Consider the following 13,869-nt stretch of genomic DNA (forward strand, 5'->3'; position numbering starts at 1 on the left):
CAGATAAAAATAGTCTATAATAAAGACATGCCATGAACTTCACTTTATCATTTAACTTCATTTGATTTAGTTTTGCTTGTATGAGTAAAAAATGTGTTTTTTGAAAAGTCTGTGCATTTACTTTTAATTTAATTTCAGGGCATCTTCTGTCACAATGTCAGCGCAGAGTCAAATGCAACTTGACGAAGAAATTTGAGTGTGTATTTGAAGGGAAAGCTAAGGAAGGACAGCCAATACTTCTCAGGGAGATTTACACAGAACTCTACATAACTGAAGGTGGGACTGGAGCAGTCAATGATGAACATGAAGTGAGACAGATTGAAACAGCATCCAAGAAAAGGCGAACAGAAGATACTATAGTCAAGTGCAATGATATATTTAAACCCTTATGTGGGCGTGAGACACCTATCAGAACTGTACTCACTAAAGGGGTGGCAGGTATCGGGAAAACAGTCTCTGTGCAGAAAGTTATTCTCGACTGGGCAGAAGGAAAAGCAAACCAGGATGTTCACTTCATATTTGCTCTTCCTTTCCGGGACCTGAATTTGATTAAGGGTGAATACAGTCTGATTGAACTGCTTCACCACTTTGTCCCAGAACTGAAATCATTTCAGTCCACTGAGCTGTTTAGGTACAAAATCTTGTTCATCTTTGATGGTCTCGATGAGTGTCGCCTTTCTCTGGATTTTCAGAACAATGAGAGCTGGTTTGATGTAACAAAGAAAATGTCACTGGATCTGCTGTTGACTAACCTCATTAAGGGGAATCTGTTCCCATCCGCTCTCCTCTGGATAACCTCCCGGCCAGCAGCAACCAATCAGATACCTCCTGAGTACATCCACCAGGTGACAGAGATACGAGGGTTCAGTGATGCCCAGAAGGAGGAGTATTTCAAGAAGAGATTTAATGATCAGAGCCTGGCCAGCAGGATTATCGCACATGTGAAATCATCAAGGAGCCTCTTCATCATGTGCTACATACCTGTGTTCTGCTGGATTTCAGCCACTGTCTTTGAGAGGTTTTTTAGTGAGACTGACAGGGGAGAAATTCCAAGGACTCTGACTGAAATGTACACACACTTCCTGATCTTTCAGACAAGTTTAAGAAATGACAAGTATATGACAAACCATGAAACTAAGCTTAAGGAATACAGTAAGGAATTCCTTTTAAAACTTGGTAAACTGGCTTTTGACAGCCTTGAGAAAGGCAATCTTATATTTTATGAGGAAGATCTGATAGAGAATGGCGTTGATGTTGCTGAAACTTCAGTTTACTCGGGAGTGTGCACAGAAGTCTTTAAAGAGGAGTATGGGTTGTACCAGGAGAAGGTGTACTGCTTTGTGCATCTGAGCATCCAGGAGTATCTCGCTGCTTTATATGTGTTTCTGTCAAACTCATCAGCTGACCTGCTGAAGACTGCAGTGGATCAGGCATTAGAGAGCAAGAATGGACACTTGGACCTCTACCTCCGCTTCCTCCTGGGCCTCTCAACAGACTCCAGTAAGACTCTGTTACAAAGACTAATGGGGCCGACAGAACCCAGCTCACGTAAGAGTAAGAAAGTAACCAAATACATCAAGAAGAAAATACAGGATAATTTATCTCCAGAAAGGACCATCAACCTGTTCCACTGTCTGACTGAGCTGGGTGACAATTCTCTAGTAGAGGAAGTACAAAGATACCTGAATTCAGGAAACATTTCAGCAGATGACCTCTCACCTGCACAGTACTCAGCTCTGGCCTTTGTGATGATGATGTCAGATGAGGAGCTGGATGTGTTTGACCTGAAGAAATACATCAGACGAGATAAACAGCACTGCAGGCTGCTGCCTGTGGTCAAGAACTCCAGGACGGCTCTGTAAGTGACGTGGGGATGGGAAATCATGTCTGGTCTGGCAGTGATACATGAATATTGTTTGAAATATTCAAAATACACAATTTATTTGTCCTTGTCGATCAGTAACCAGGCTGGATTGGTTTTTGATAATCTGGAACCCAGCAGTCTGGAGTTGGCTAAGGGGTTTCCTGTAAAAAATTTATTGTACCAAGGAATTCACAGTAAAAATTACTGATTAAGCTGCAGCTGAATGGATTTTATTCATGCTCATGACCTCATTCAAACTGGTTGTGTAAGATAATGACATACATAGCAGTAATAGGGAATATGGTCTGTTTGACTTATGAAAATGTGCAGTTTCAGTAAGACTACTGACTTTTGTCCTAAGATAGTCTTGTTCACTGTAATTCATCTTATGACTGCAAAAAATGGCCAAAATACACAAACTCATAGGAGAACTTGTATTGTGCCAACAGCTGCTCATTCAAGTAGATTGATCCAGTTCCTGCACACAAAATTATTCAGGATATTTGCACTTTGAATTGAAAATGCTCACTGTATTCTTTATGACAATGAACATGATGACAGTCAGAGGAGTGACAAAATTAAAGTTTTACCATGTTTAATAATTTTGCTAACTATACTGATTCAAAGTATTGCTTTGTATATCTTCACAGTAAAAAGTTAAGACAAATTAAAGTTTCATGGCAACTTACTGCACTAGATTTTTGAGTTTTGAGGACGCAAACTATTAGTTTATTAATTGAAGAAACCAACTTATTGTTGTGCCAACTAATTATTTTCCATTCAGATAATTATCTGAATTAAAATATCTTTCATATCTATAAAAACTTAAAAATTTTAGTTTTACAGAACACTACTATCATGTTTCAAATGGACATGGTAATTTATCTTAATTAATTATAATTAGTTGGCACAGATTTTGCTGTTTTGAATTCTTAGTATGTTAAACTCATATTTATAAAAAATGTTACAAATATGAAAGACAAATCATCTGAACCAGAGAAAAGTTGGCACCACTTTTGTTGTTAGGAATTCTTAGTAGTAAAACTAAAAATTTTATAGACATAAAAGATAAATGATCTGAATAAGTTGGCACAACAATGGGTGGTTTTCTTCAAAACTTAATAGTTTGAGGTGGCCTCAAAACTCAAAATCTATTGCCGAAAGTTGCCCTGCAATTTTAAGGTGTTTTAACTTTTTTTTTCTTTTACAGTGATCTATTTCCTTTGTAATTATAGGCTGTACCGCTTCTTATGCTGCTTGTTTTGATGTCTTGAGTCACTACAATTACTCATGTGTAGGATACATACCAGTCTGTGTGTATAGTAACACAGCTCCTTTTTTAGGCTGAACAACTGTAATCTCACAGAGAAATGCTGTGAGGCACTAGCTTCAGCTCTCAAACCAAACTCATCACCCCTAAGAGAGCTGGACCTCAGTGACAATGACCTGAAAGATTCAGGAGTGAAGCTGCTCTCTGCTGCACTGGGGGATTCACACTGTAAACTGGAGATACTGAGGTCAGTATTACTGGGTATTCTACACTGTAAACTGGAGATACTGAGACCAGTGTTACTGGATATTCCAAGCTTTAAACAGAAATTATTGAAAGTAGTCACATTTACTTAAAAGTAATACCTGTACTGTTGAAGTGATCTTATTAATTGGAGATAATACATTTTTCGTCTGTCTCTCTGCAGGCTGTCAGGCTGTAGAGTCACAGAAGAAGGCTGTTCTTCCCTGGCTTCAGCTCTAAGGTCAAACCCCTCACACCTGAGAGAGCTGGACCTGAGCTACAATCACCCAGGAGACTCAGGAGTGAAGCTACTCTCTGCTGTACTGGAGGATCCCAGCTGTAAACTGGAGAAGCTGAAGTGAGTACTACTCGGAATCCCACACTGTAAACTAGGGACATTGAGACCAGTATTACTGGGTATTCCACACTGGAAACTGGAGATACTGAGGTCAGTATAATGGGGCATTCCACACTCCAGTTTTTTGAATTCTTAGCATGTCAACCTCAAATTTATGAAAACTCAAATTTTTGGCATATATGAAAGACAAATCATCTGAACAAAAGACAAGTTGGCACAACTTTTGTTGTTGGGAATTCCTAGTATATAAAACTAAAAATGCTAAGTTATATATATGAATGATAAATCATCTGAATAAAATATAATTAGTTGGTAGAACAGTATGGTGGTTTTCTTTAAAACCTAAAAGTTTGAGTTGGCCTCAAAACGCAAAAATCTACTGCAGTAAATTGCCTTGAAATTTGAAGGTGTCAAGTTTTTTTTAGTGATCTATTTACTTTTTAATTATTGGCTGTGCTGCTTCTTATGCTGCTTGTTTTGATGTCTTGAGTCACTACAATTACTCATGTATAGGATACATACCAGTCTGTGTGTATAGTAACACAGCTCCTTTTTTAGGCTGAACAGCTGTGATCTCACAGAGAAATGCTGTGAGGCACTGTCTTCAGCTCTCAGATCACACTCATCACCCCTGAGAGAGCTGGACCTGAGTGACAATGATCTGCAGGACTCAGGAGTGAAGCAGCTTTCTGCTGCACTGGGGGACATACACTGTAACATGGAGATACTGAGGTCAGTATTACTGGGTATCCCACACTGTCAACTGGGGATACTGAGGTCATTATTACTGGGTATCCCACACTCTAAACTGGGGATACTGAGGTCATTATTACTGGGTATCCCACACTGTAAACTGGAGATACTGAGGTCAGTATTACTGAGTATCCCACACTGTAAATTGGAGATACTGAGGTCAGTATTACTGGGTATCCCACACTGTAAGCTGGGGATACTGAGGTCATTATTACTGGGTATCCCACACTGTAAACTGGAGATACTGAGGTCAGTATTACTGGGTATCCCACACTGTAAGCTGGGGATACTGAGGTCATTATTACTGGGTATCCCACACTGTAAACTGGGGATACTGAGGTCATTATTACTGGGTATTCCTTCCACACAGTAAACTGTATTTATTGAAAGGAAACACATTGTCAATAGGAAAGTAGTTGCATTTACTTAAAAGTAATAATTGTAATGGTGATGTGATCTTATTTATCAGTGTTTTTGTCCGTCTCTCTGCAGGCTGTCAGGCTGTAGAGTCACAGAAGAAGGCTGTTCTTCCTTGGCTTCAGCTCTGAGGTCAAACCCCTCACACCTGAGAGAGCTGGACCTGAGCTACAATCACCCAGGAGACTCAGGAGTGAAGCTGCTCTCTGCTGTACTGGAGGATCTCAGCTGTAAACTGGAGATGCTGAGGTCAGTATTACTGGGTATTCCACTCTGGTAACTGAGGTCAGTATAATGGGGCATTCCACACTCCACTTTTTTGAATTCTTAGCATGTCAACCTCAAATTTATAAAAACTCAATGTTTTTGCACAATGAAAGACAAATATTCTGAACAAAAGACAAGTTGACACAACTTTTTTTGTTAGGAATTCTTAGTATGTAAAACAAAAAAATTGAAATTTTTATAAATATAAAAGATAAAGATGAACAAAAAATAATTAGTTGGCACAACAGTATGGTGGTTTTCTTTAAAACCTAAAAGTTTGAGTTGGCCTCAAAACGCAAAAATCTACTGCAGTAAATTGCCTTGAAATTTGAAGGTGTCAAGTTTTTTTTTGTGTTCTATTTACTTTTTAATTATTGGCTGTGCTGCTTCTTATGCTGCTTGTTTTGATATATTGAGTCACTACAATTACTCATATGTATTATATATAACAGTGTCTGTGTGTGTATTATAATATGGCTCATTTTCCAGGCTGAACCGCTGTAATCTCAAAGAGAGAGGCTGTTCTTCTCTGGTTTCGGCTCTGAGGTCAAACTCTTCCCCCCTAACAGAGCTGGACCTGAGTGACAATGACCTAAAGGATTCAGGAGTGAAGCTGCTCTCTGTTGCACTGGGGGATTTACACTGTAAACTAGAGATACTGAGGTCAGTGTTCCTGGGTATTCCACAGTGTAATGTGGAGATACTAAGGTCATTATTACTGGGTATCCCACACTGTAAACTGGAGATACTGAGGTCAGTCTTACTAGGTATTCCACACTGTATACTGGAGATACTGAGGCCAGTATTGCTGGGTATTTCACAATGTAAACTGGGGATACTTAGGTCAGTATTACTGGGTATTTCACACTGTAAACTGGGATACTGAGGTCAGTATTACTGGGTATCCCACACTGTAAACTGGGGATACTGAGGTCATTATTATTGGGTATTCCACACTGTAAACTGGGGATACTGAGGTCATTATTACTGGGTATCCCACACTGTAAACTGGGGATACTGAGGTCATTATTACTGGGTATCCCACACTGTAAACTGGGGATACTGTAGTCATTATTACTGGGTATCCCACACTGTAAACTGGGGATACTGAGGTCATTATTACTGGGTATTCCAAAATTTAAACTGTAATTATTGAAAGTCACATTTATTTAAAAGTAATGCTTGTAATGTTGAAGTTATCTTATTCATTGGAGGCGGCTTCAAAACTCAAAATCTATTGCCGAAAGTTGCCCTGCAATTTTAAGGTGTCTTAACTTTTTTTTTCTTTTACAGTGATATATTTCCTTTGTAATTATAGGCTGTACCGCTTCTTATGCTGCTTGTTTTGATGTCTTGAGTCACTACAATTACTCATGTGTAGGATACATACCAGTCTGTGTGTATAGTAACACAGCTCCTTTTTTAGGCTGAACAACTGTAATCTCACAGAGAAATGCTGTGAGGCACTAGCTTCAGCTCTCAAACCAAACTCATCACCCCTAAGAGAGCTGGACCTCAGTGACAATGACCTGAAAGATTCAGGAGTGAAGCTGCTCTCTGCTGCACTGGGGGATTCACACTGTAAACTGGAGAAACTGAGGTCAGTGTTACTGGATATTCCAAGCTTTAAACAGAAATTATTGAAAGTAGTTTACTTAAAAGTAATACCTGTACTGTTGAAGTGATCTTATTAATTGGAGATAATACATTTTTCGTCTGTCTCTCTGCAGGCTGTCAGGCTGTAGAGTCACAGAAGAAGGCTGTTCTTCCCTGGCTTCAGCTCTAAGGTCAAACCCCTCACACCTGAGAGAGCTGGATCTGAGCTACAATCACCCAGGAGATTCAGGAGTGAAGCTGCTCTCTGCTGTACTGGAGGATCCCAGCTGTAAACTGGAGAAGCTGAAGTGAGTACAGAATGTGTGTCTGACACGCTACAGATACTTATGCATGTATGTGAAGAAGAGGCACCAATTAATAAATGGATACAGCAGTAGTACTATGTCATTCTGCTTCTCCTGCAGTGTGGAGCACGGTGGAGAGTGCAGGACCAGACTAGGCTTGCAGAAATGTAAGTGTGTTTGCATGTTTTTATTAATAATACCGGGCATTGTCGTGCACCAGGAGGAACCCAGGACCCACTGCACCAGCATAGGGTCTGACAGTGGGTTCAAGGAATTCATCCTGATATCTAATGGCAGTCAAGGTGCCGTTGCATCCCTCCATGGATATGCCTCCCCAGACCATCACTGACCCACCACCAAACCGGTCATGCTGAACAATGCTGCAGGCAGCATAACGTTCTCCATGGCTTCTCCAGACCCTTTCACGTCTGTCACATGTGCTCAGGGTGAACCTGCTCTCATCTGTGAAAAGCACAGGGAGCCAGTGGCAGACCTGCAAATTCTGGTAATCTATGACAAATACCAATCGACCTCCATGGTGCTGGGCAGTGAGCACAGGGCCCACTAGAGGACGTTGGGCCCTCAAGCCAACGTCATGAAGTCTGTCTCTGACCAAACAATCAGAAACATTCACACCAGTGGCCTGCTGGAGGTCATTTTGTAGGGCTCCAGCAGTGTTCATCCTCTTCCTCCTTGCACAAAGGAGCAGATACCGGTCCTGCTAATGGATTAAGGACCTTCTACGGCCCTGTCCAGCTCTTCTTGAGTATCTGCCTGTCTCCTGGAATCTCCTCCATGCCCTTGAGACTGTGCTGGGAGACACAGCAAACCTTCTGGCAATGGCACGTATTGATGCGCCATCCTGGAGGAGTTGGACTACCTGTGCAACCTCTGTAGGGTCCAGATATCGCCTCATGCTACCAGTAGTGACACTGACCGTCGTCCAATGCAAAACTAGTGAAAAAACTGTCAGAAAAGATTAGGAGGGAAAAATGCCAGTGGCCCCCACCTGTTAAACCATTCCTGTTTTGGGGGTCGTCTCATTGTTGCCCCTCTAATTCACCTGTTGATAATTTCATTAACACCAAAGCAGCTGAAACTGATTAACAACCCCCTCCGCTACTTAACTGACCTGATCAATATCCCAGAAGTTCAATAGACTTGATGCTATACTCTGATTAAAAAGTGTACCTTACATTTTTTTGAGCAGTGTAAATTACTATTTACAAGCACTCCCAGAATGCTGGGAGTCTACGTGGAACTATCTCGCTGGTGCTACAGTATATTGGGAATAAAATGTGTGTATTGCAGCGAGCTCTGAGTTAGTGAGTGTGTGAGGTGTGGCAGTGATAACATGGTGGAGATGTTGCTCTGCCTGATGGTATTAGTGGCTCTACCTCTTGCCTACAGACTCTTTCCAGCTGACACTGGACCCCAACACAGCACACAGACACCTGTCTCTGTCAGAGAGGAACAGGAAGGTGACACATGGGGCAGAGAAGCAGCCATATCCTGATCATCCAGACAGATTTGACCGCTGGCCCCAAGTTCTGTGCAGAGAGAGTCTGACTGGTCGCTGTTACTGGGAGGCTGAGTGGAATAGAAGTAGAGCCCTGATAGGAGTGACTTATAAAGGGATCGGGAGGAAAAGAGGGAGTGATGACTGTCTGCTTGGAGCCAATGATAAGTCATGGATTCTGATGTGCTCTCCTGGCATGTACTCTGTGTGTCACAATGATAAAGAGACTGTCATACCCATACGGCCCTCAGGCTCCCGCAGAGTAGGAGTGTATCTGGACTGGGGGGCTGGTGCTCTGTCCTTCTACAGAGTCTCCTCTGATGGACTGACCCTCCTGTATAGGATCATCTCCTCATTCACTGAACCCCTCTATCCAGCCTTTTGTGTTTATCAAAAATCTTCATTGTCTCTGTGCATGTTGGAGACGTGTGCTGGAGGAACCAATTTCACCTCCCCAGACAGTGACGTTTCTGTTTCCCCACACTGTAAAAAAACATTGTAAAAAGGTCAAATCACTGGCTGCAATGGCCATCAAAAACCATAACATTTAAGTAAAATATCCTAATTGAAATGAAGTGTAAAAAAATAATTTAAAATACGTTTCAGAAAAGTTTTTAATAAATATACAAATATTTTAAAATAATATTTTTTCCTTAATTGTAACAATCAAACCCCTTCAATAAAGTGACAACGTTCAGAGTTAAGGAGAAAAACACTGTTGTTTTACTGATACCTTTAACTGTAAAGCTTCACTGCCTCGGATAACAGTTGAGCCAGGTTACTGCACATTGAATCCCTCCCAGCCCACTGTTTTAAGCAGTTTGGGAGAATGTTATAGCCCGACATGTCAAAAGTGACACTATGATTCAAGAGAATTAAGATGGCACAGTCCCCTGAATCCAATGAGAAAAGCAGGTAATTAGTTACCCACTTCATCAAACTCACTAAAACTTGCCAATACTGTCAATCTTTCCAATAAAGAATGATAATACATTTTCACAAAAACACATCTTTATCTAGGGTCCCAAATCTCTGTCAAGGTGGTTCACAAGATACTTTATAGTGATAAAAAAGAACCCTGAAATTACCATTATGCTTGTCTATGATGTGTGCCAGGTACATAGAGCTTGCCAGTTCTACTGCATCATCAAATACATCATTAAATGTTACAATTCACGAAAAACCATCAGATAAGTTAACGGTCATCTCCACCATTAGAAAGTCACTTCCACCTGACTGGTTTCTGGTCATTCTCAGTGTCTCCTGCTTCACCTTATTCTTGTACTGCTGTCTTAGAAATTTTTAACCTGGAAGCAACCTGCTGCTTAGTACAGCCTTCTGCCAGCAGAACCACAATTAAAGCAGGATTTAAAAATGCAGATTTATTTAAAAACATACAGTGGTCTCTTCATTTTTTCTATGGCTGTACAGAGTGCCCACATAAAGTCTTGGGACACTTGCTTAATTCTGCAAGAAATGTTGCAGATTTATTGCTTTCGTAACATTTACAGACATAGTTTAAGTCTACACATATCTTCCACTGAGACATTTTCTTTTTATTAAGCATAATTATTTTTTGACTGATTCATTTGTTCTGTTCTTGCCATTTTGCTATCAATCACAATTGTTTTCATTGGCTTCCAGAGGGATATTAAACACAACGGTTTAGTTTTGTTATCGAAAAGGTGTTAAAGATTAAAAAGCACCCAGTCAAACTGCTTGTCGATGAACAGTTCTTTTAGAAGTATAATTTGGGTTTCAATATATTACTACTTGATTATGGAATGACATATTACTCAAAATGAAATAAATAAATATATCTATAAATAAATATTTAAACAATTATTTAAATGTGTCATTTTATTTATAAGCAATAAAAATGTTATATGATTACCTTAATAATTTTTATTCTATTTCACAATGAAGTTCAAATTCTCACATTGATGTATTGATGTACTGAATGACGGTTTCCCAAACCAGCTTTTTATTTCATAATAACAGTGTGCTCTGCCAATCACTTTGAGGGGGACAGGATTGAGCTTGTGATTGGATCAAATGTTCCGTGAATGTTTTCACAGTGAAGTCAAAACCACTTGCATTACAGAGACATGGACCACGTGGAATGCTGTCGGGGTATAAAACATGGTACAGAGTGTGACTCTACACAACATTTTTTTTACCCTCTAGACATGTAACAATACCCATCTTCATGGACTTCAGTCAATGATGTTGTTAAAATTGCATACTTTTGCGTACTGTGAAGTCTAGCCTCATTAGAGCATATGCAGTCAGCTGTTTACATTTCAGAGAATGTAACAGTCAATATTACTGAGCCTTTTGGCCTTCAGTATATTACAGTTATGATCTGATGATGTGCTCCTGATTAAACCCTTACTATACGATATGATACGTATATCTCCACCACAGCATTTCACATATTATTTATGTCATGATGCATGTCAGTGCAAAATGGGCCACTGTGTATGAAACTGCACTGTGAACAACAGCGCATCTTTTCCCTTACAACACCAAAACATAAATTTGAATCTTCTGGGAAGTTGGTTTAACATCAGACTGTCATGACCCATTCACATGGAAGCGTTGTCAAAGTGTGCTCCATTAATGTTCCATGCAAAATTGGGAAAAATAAATTGTGTTAAGGTTAGTGATTTATTAAAGATGTTTCGGAATGTGCACAGATCATATTTAATGTGCACTTTGATGAAGCTCCCTTACTCATGTCAAAGCTGCTCCATGCTTTATTAATATTGTTGAAATGGGCTGGTAAAAATGACCAAGGTTGCCAACTATCATGCATCTGGAGTGACACTTGCGCTTTCAGACTCTCACGCTCACGCAAAAAATCTTAGGGCAAATCTATATTATTCCATTATAGACCTAAAATTAGCTACATCAAAAGTGTTAGAGCAGTTTGTAAATCCTAAAAACTATTTACAAGACAATAAAATTATTATATACATGTAAATGTGTGTGCAGACTTGTCTTGAACTGAAAATGTCATTCTTGTCAACCCTGAATTCCATGAACATAAAATTTAAGTGTTTAGTAGGAATGTGCGTCCGATAGCCTAATGGATATGTCAATAGAAACATACAATAATAGTATAATTGTTTACATAGCTTTATATCGGGCTGTCCGGGGGGTTTGAACTCCTGGTCAGAAATTCAGTTCCACTCCAGCTCTGGCTACTTTGTTCCTTTTAATTCATTAGTTCCAAGTCAGACATATAATTCAGAGTATAAATCAAAATAATGAACCCTTTGTTGAAATTTTCACAAATTTTTAGCGTCATTGGTTATGATTAAAAGCCAAAATATTGTAAGTATTATTAGACCAACACTTAAACCTAAACGCTCTTCTGAGGGCTCCTGTGTGGATAACTTAATATCAGTTCCACTGATAAGACTGAATGAGCCACAACATAAGGTCAGATCAGGTCAGGAGCATGATATATATTAGGTGGTACCTTGGGCGGAGCTTAATTCTCCGCTTCTGACGTCATAAGAGGAAGTAGCGTATCCTTGATTCTGATTGGTCGAGAGTTTATGCCCATATATGGTATTAATACATGCTTATGCCACGTTTTGCCGATAGGGGGCGATATGGTTTTGGGAGATTGCCGTTATGCCCATATATGGTATCAATACATGCTTATGCCACGTGTTGCCGATAGGGGGGTTTGAGAGATTAATAGAATAAAAATACATTACATGTATTTTATTAATGTGCTTTTTTAATTACGTTTTTAAAGAATAATAAAACATAGAGCAGGATGAAGGCAAGCTAGCGCATACACGTTCAGTGGGGGCGTCCGTCCGGCCGCGGGTTGTTAGTAAGCGCCGCGGCGTATTTTAAAAGAAAGTACCCAAATGTTTTAAAGAAGAAAGCCCCAAAAGAAGGAAAACTTTAGTGTTATTTTAAAAGAAAGGCAGGGTGAATTTAAACAAACATGCCTGAAAGAAGCAGCAAATTTAAACAAGCGAAACCAACAAACATACACCCCGTCGTTTTAAAAGAAGCGAGCACTCATTACATTTAACCAACACGAAAGACTTTAGTTATATTTACCAGGTTGGAGAAAGCATGCAAGCGGCAAACTTTTAGAAGAAATAGGACGAAATGATCCCGGAGCTCCGACACATGCGACTACTCTGTTTGAACAACGCGGGGCGGAATGGCCGATCGATAGTCCGGCGTTTGGCGCATGCGCACCCACGCCGCCTCCCCTTTCAAAATGGCGACGCCGGCGGAGCGCCTGTTTTAGCAAATAAAACACCTATAGCCGTAATGTTTTTAAGGAATGAAGCACTTTTCTGCCAGTGTGAATAATAAAGTAAAGCGGTCTGTGCATTTTCGACAGCAATAATCAAAGAATAACGCGGTTAATTCTTGTTTAAGCGAATGCATGCTCTCACTCTTGTGTGGCGCACGCGCGTAGATCCACACAGCATTTCCTTTATTGAGCCAACTCGTTGCGTGAAGCAACTGTCAAATGGCGCGCAATTGTCAAATTGTCCCATACAGACAGTACCAGCCATGAGTTTGATGACACCAGCGACGCTCCATAACCGTGACTTAGTGCCGCTAAACCCAACATGGGCACCCCGCAAGCCGTGGAGACAACGCAAGCATGGGGCTCTGTGCAGCATATTCTCGTATAAAGAATGTATCTGTATAAAACTCGAGAAAAAGTTTGAACAAAGTGAGATCGACGGGGGGATCATTAGCCCCTCCCCATTTGTGGCAGTAGCAACCAATAAGATGAGAGAAGGCTGTACTTAACCATGGTGAAAAACGTATTAATACCCATCGCTCCTGTGAGCCAGCACTCAAAGACAACGAGACACAACTCCCCAGCTTGCAATGGCGTGCAAACAGACAACTTCGACTATCCCGCCATCTCCTGAAACGATCACGCTGCCACTGATAGAAGAGAATACTTTTGGACTGCTGCTGAACAACGCTGAAACCCGCCCTCGGCGGCCACCGATACCGCAATCGACTTTTGGGCTGCGACTTGACAACTCACCAGAGCCTTTTGACCTTCAGCAGGCCGCATCATGGGGGCCGTATGGCGACCCGTGCATTTCATCGGCACCCCCTTCGAGCCCAACATGGGCGCAATGGCCGTCGTCGATGTTTGAGGCTGCAGCGGCGACCCCTCATGTATTCTTGGGAGCACCACGGTCCCCGTCACCGACGATCGACGAACTCTGCGAGCGTTTTGCTGCGCTGTCATTGTCTGAAGATGTTGTG

The 13,869-nt window shown here is 40.8% G+C and overlaps 1 protein-coding gene across 3 annotated transcripts in view; it reads left to right on the forward strand.

The window, feature by feature from the left end:
* Positions 1–10,375, forward strand: part of LOC125721585 (NACHT, LRR and PYD domains-containing protein 3-like) — a 33,448-nt gene extending 23,073 nt beyond the window's left edge. Inside the window, exons 10-19 of one of the 3 annotated variants that reach the window (XM_048997543.1) lie at positions 139–1,858; positions 3,208–3,381; positions 3,562–3,735; positions 4,294–4,467; positions 4,981–5,154; positions 5,662–5,835; positions 6,599–6,772; positions 6,903–7,076; positions 7,194–7,240; positions 8,484–10,375. In XM_048997543.1, coding sequence (XP_048853500.1) covers positions 139–1,858; positions 3,208–3,381; positions 3,562–3,735; positions 4,294–4,467; positions 4,981–5,154; positions 5,662–5,835; positions 6,599–6,772; positions 6,903–7,076; positions 7,194–7,240; positions 8,484–9,094 — 3,596 coding nt within the window. In that variant the 3' untranslated portion in view covers positions 9,095–10,375. The remainder of the gene's footprint in view (positions 1–138; positions 1,859–3,207; positions 3,382–3,561; positions 3,736–4,293; positions 4,468–4,980; positions 5,155–5,661; positions 5,836–6,598; positions 6,773–6,902; positions 7,077–7,193; positions 7,241–8,483) is intronic. The other 2 variants (XM_048997545.1, XM_048997544.1) reach the window with 2 other exon arrangements.
* Positions 10,376–13,869: the final 3,494 nt, after the last annotated feature.

Source organism: Brienomyrus brachyistius, unplaced genomic scaffold (genome assembly GCF_023856365.1).
Source record: "Brienomyrus brachyistius isolate T26 unplaced genomic scaffold, BBRACH_0.4 scaffold34, whole genome shotgun sequence".
Lineage (NCBI taxonomy): Eukaryota > Metazoa > Chordata > Actinopteri > Osteoglossiformes > Mormyridae > Brienomyrus > Brienomyrus brachyistius.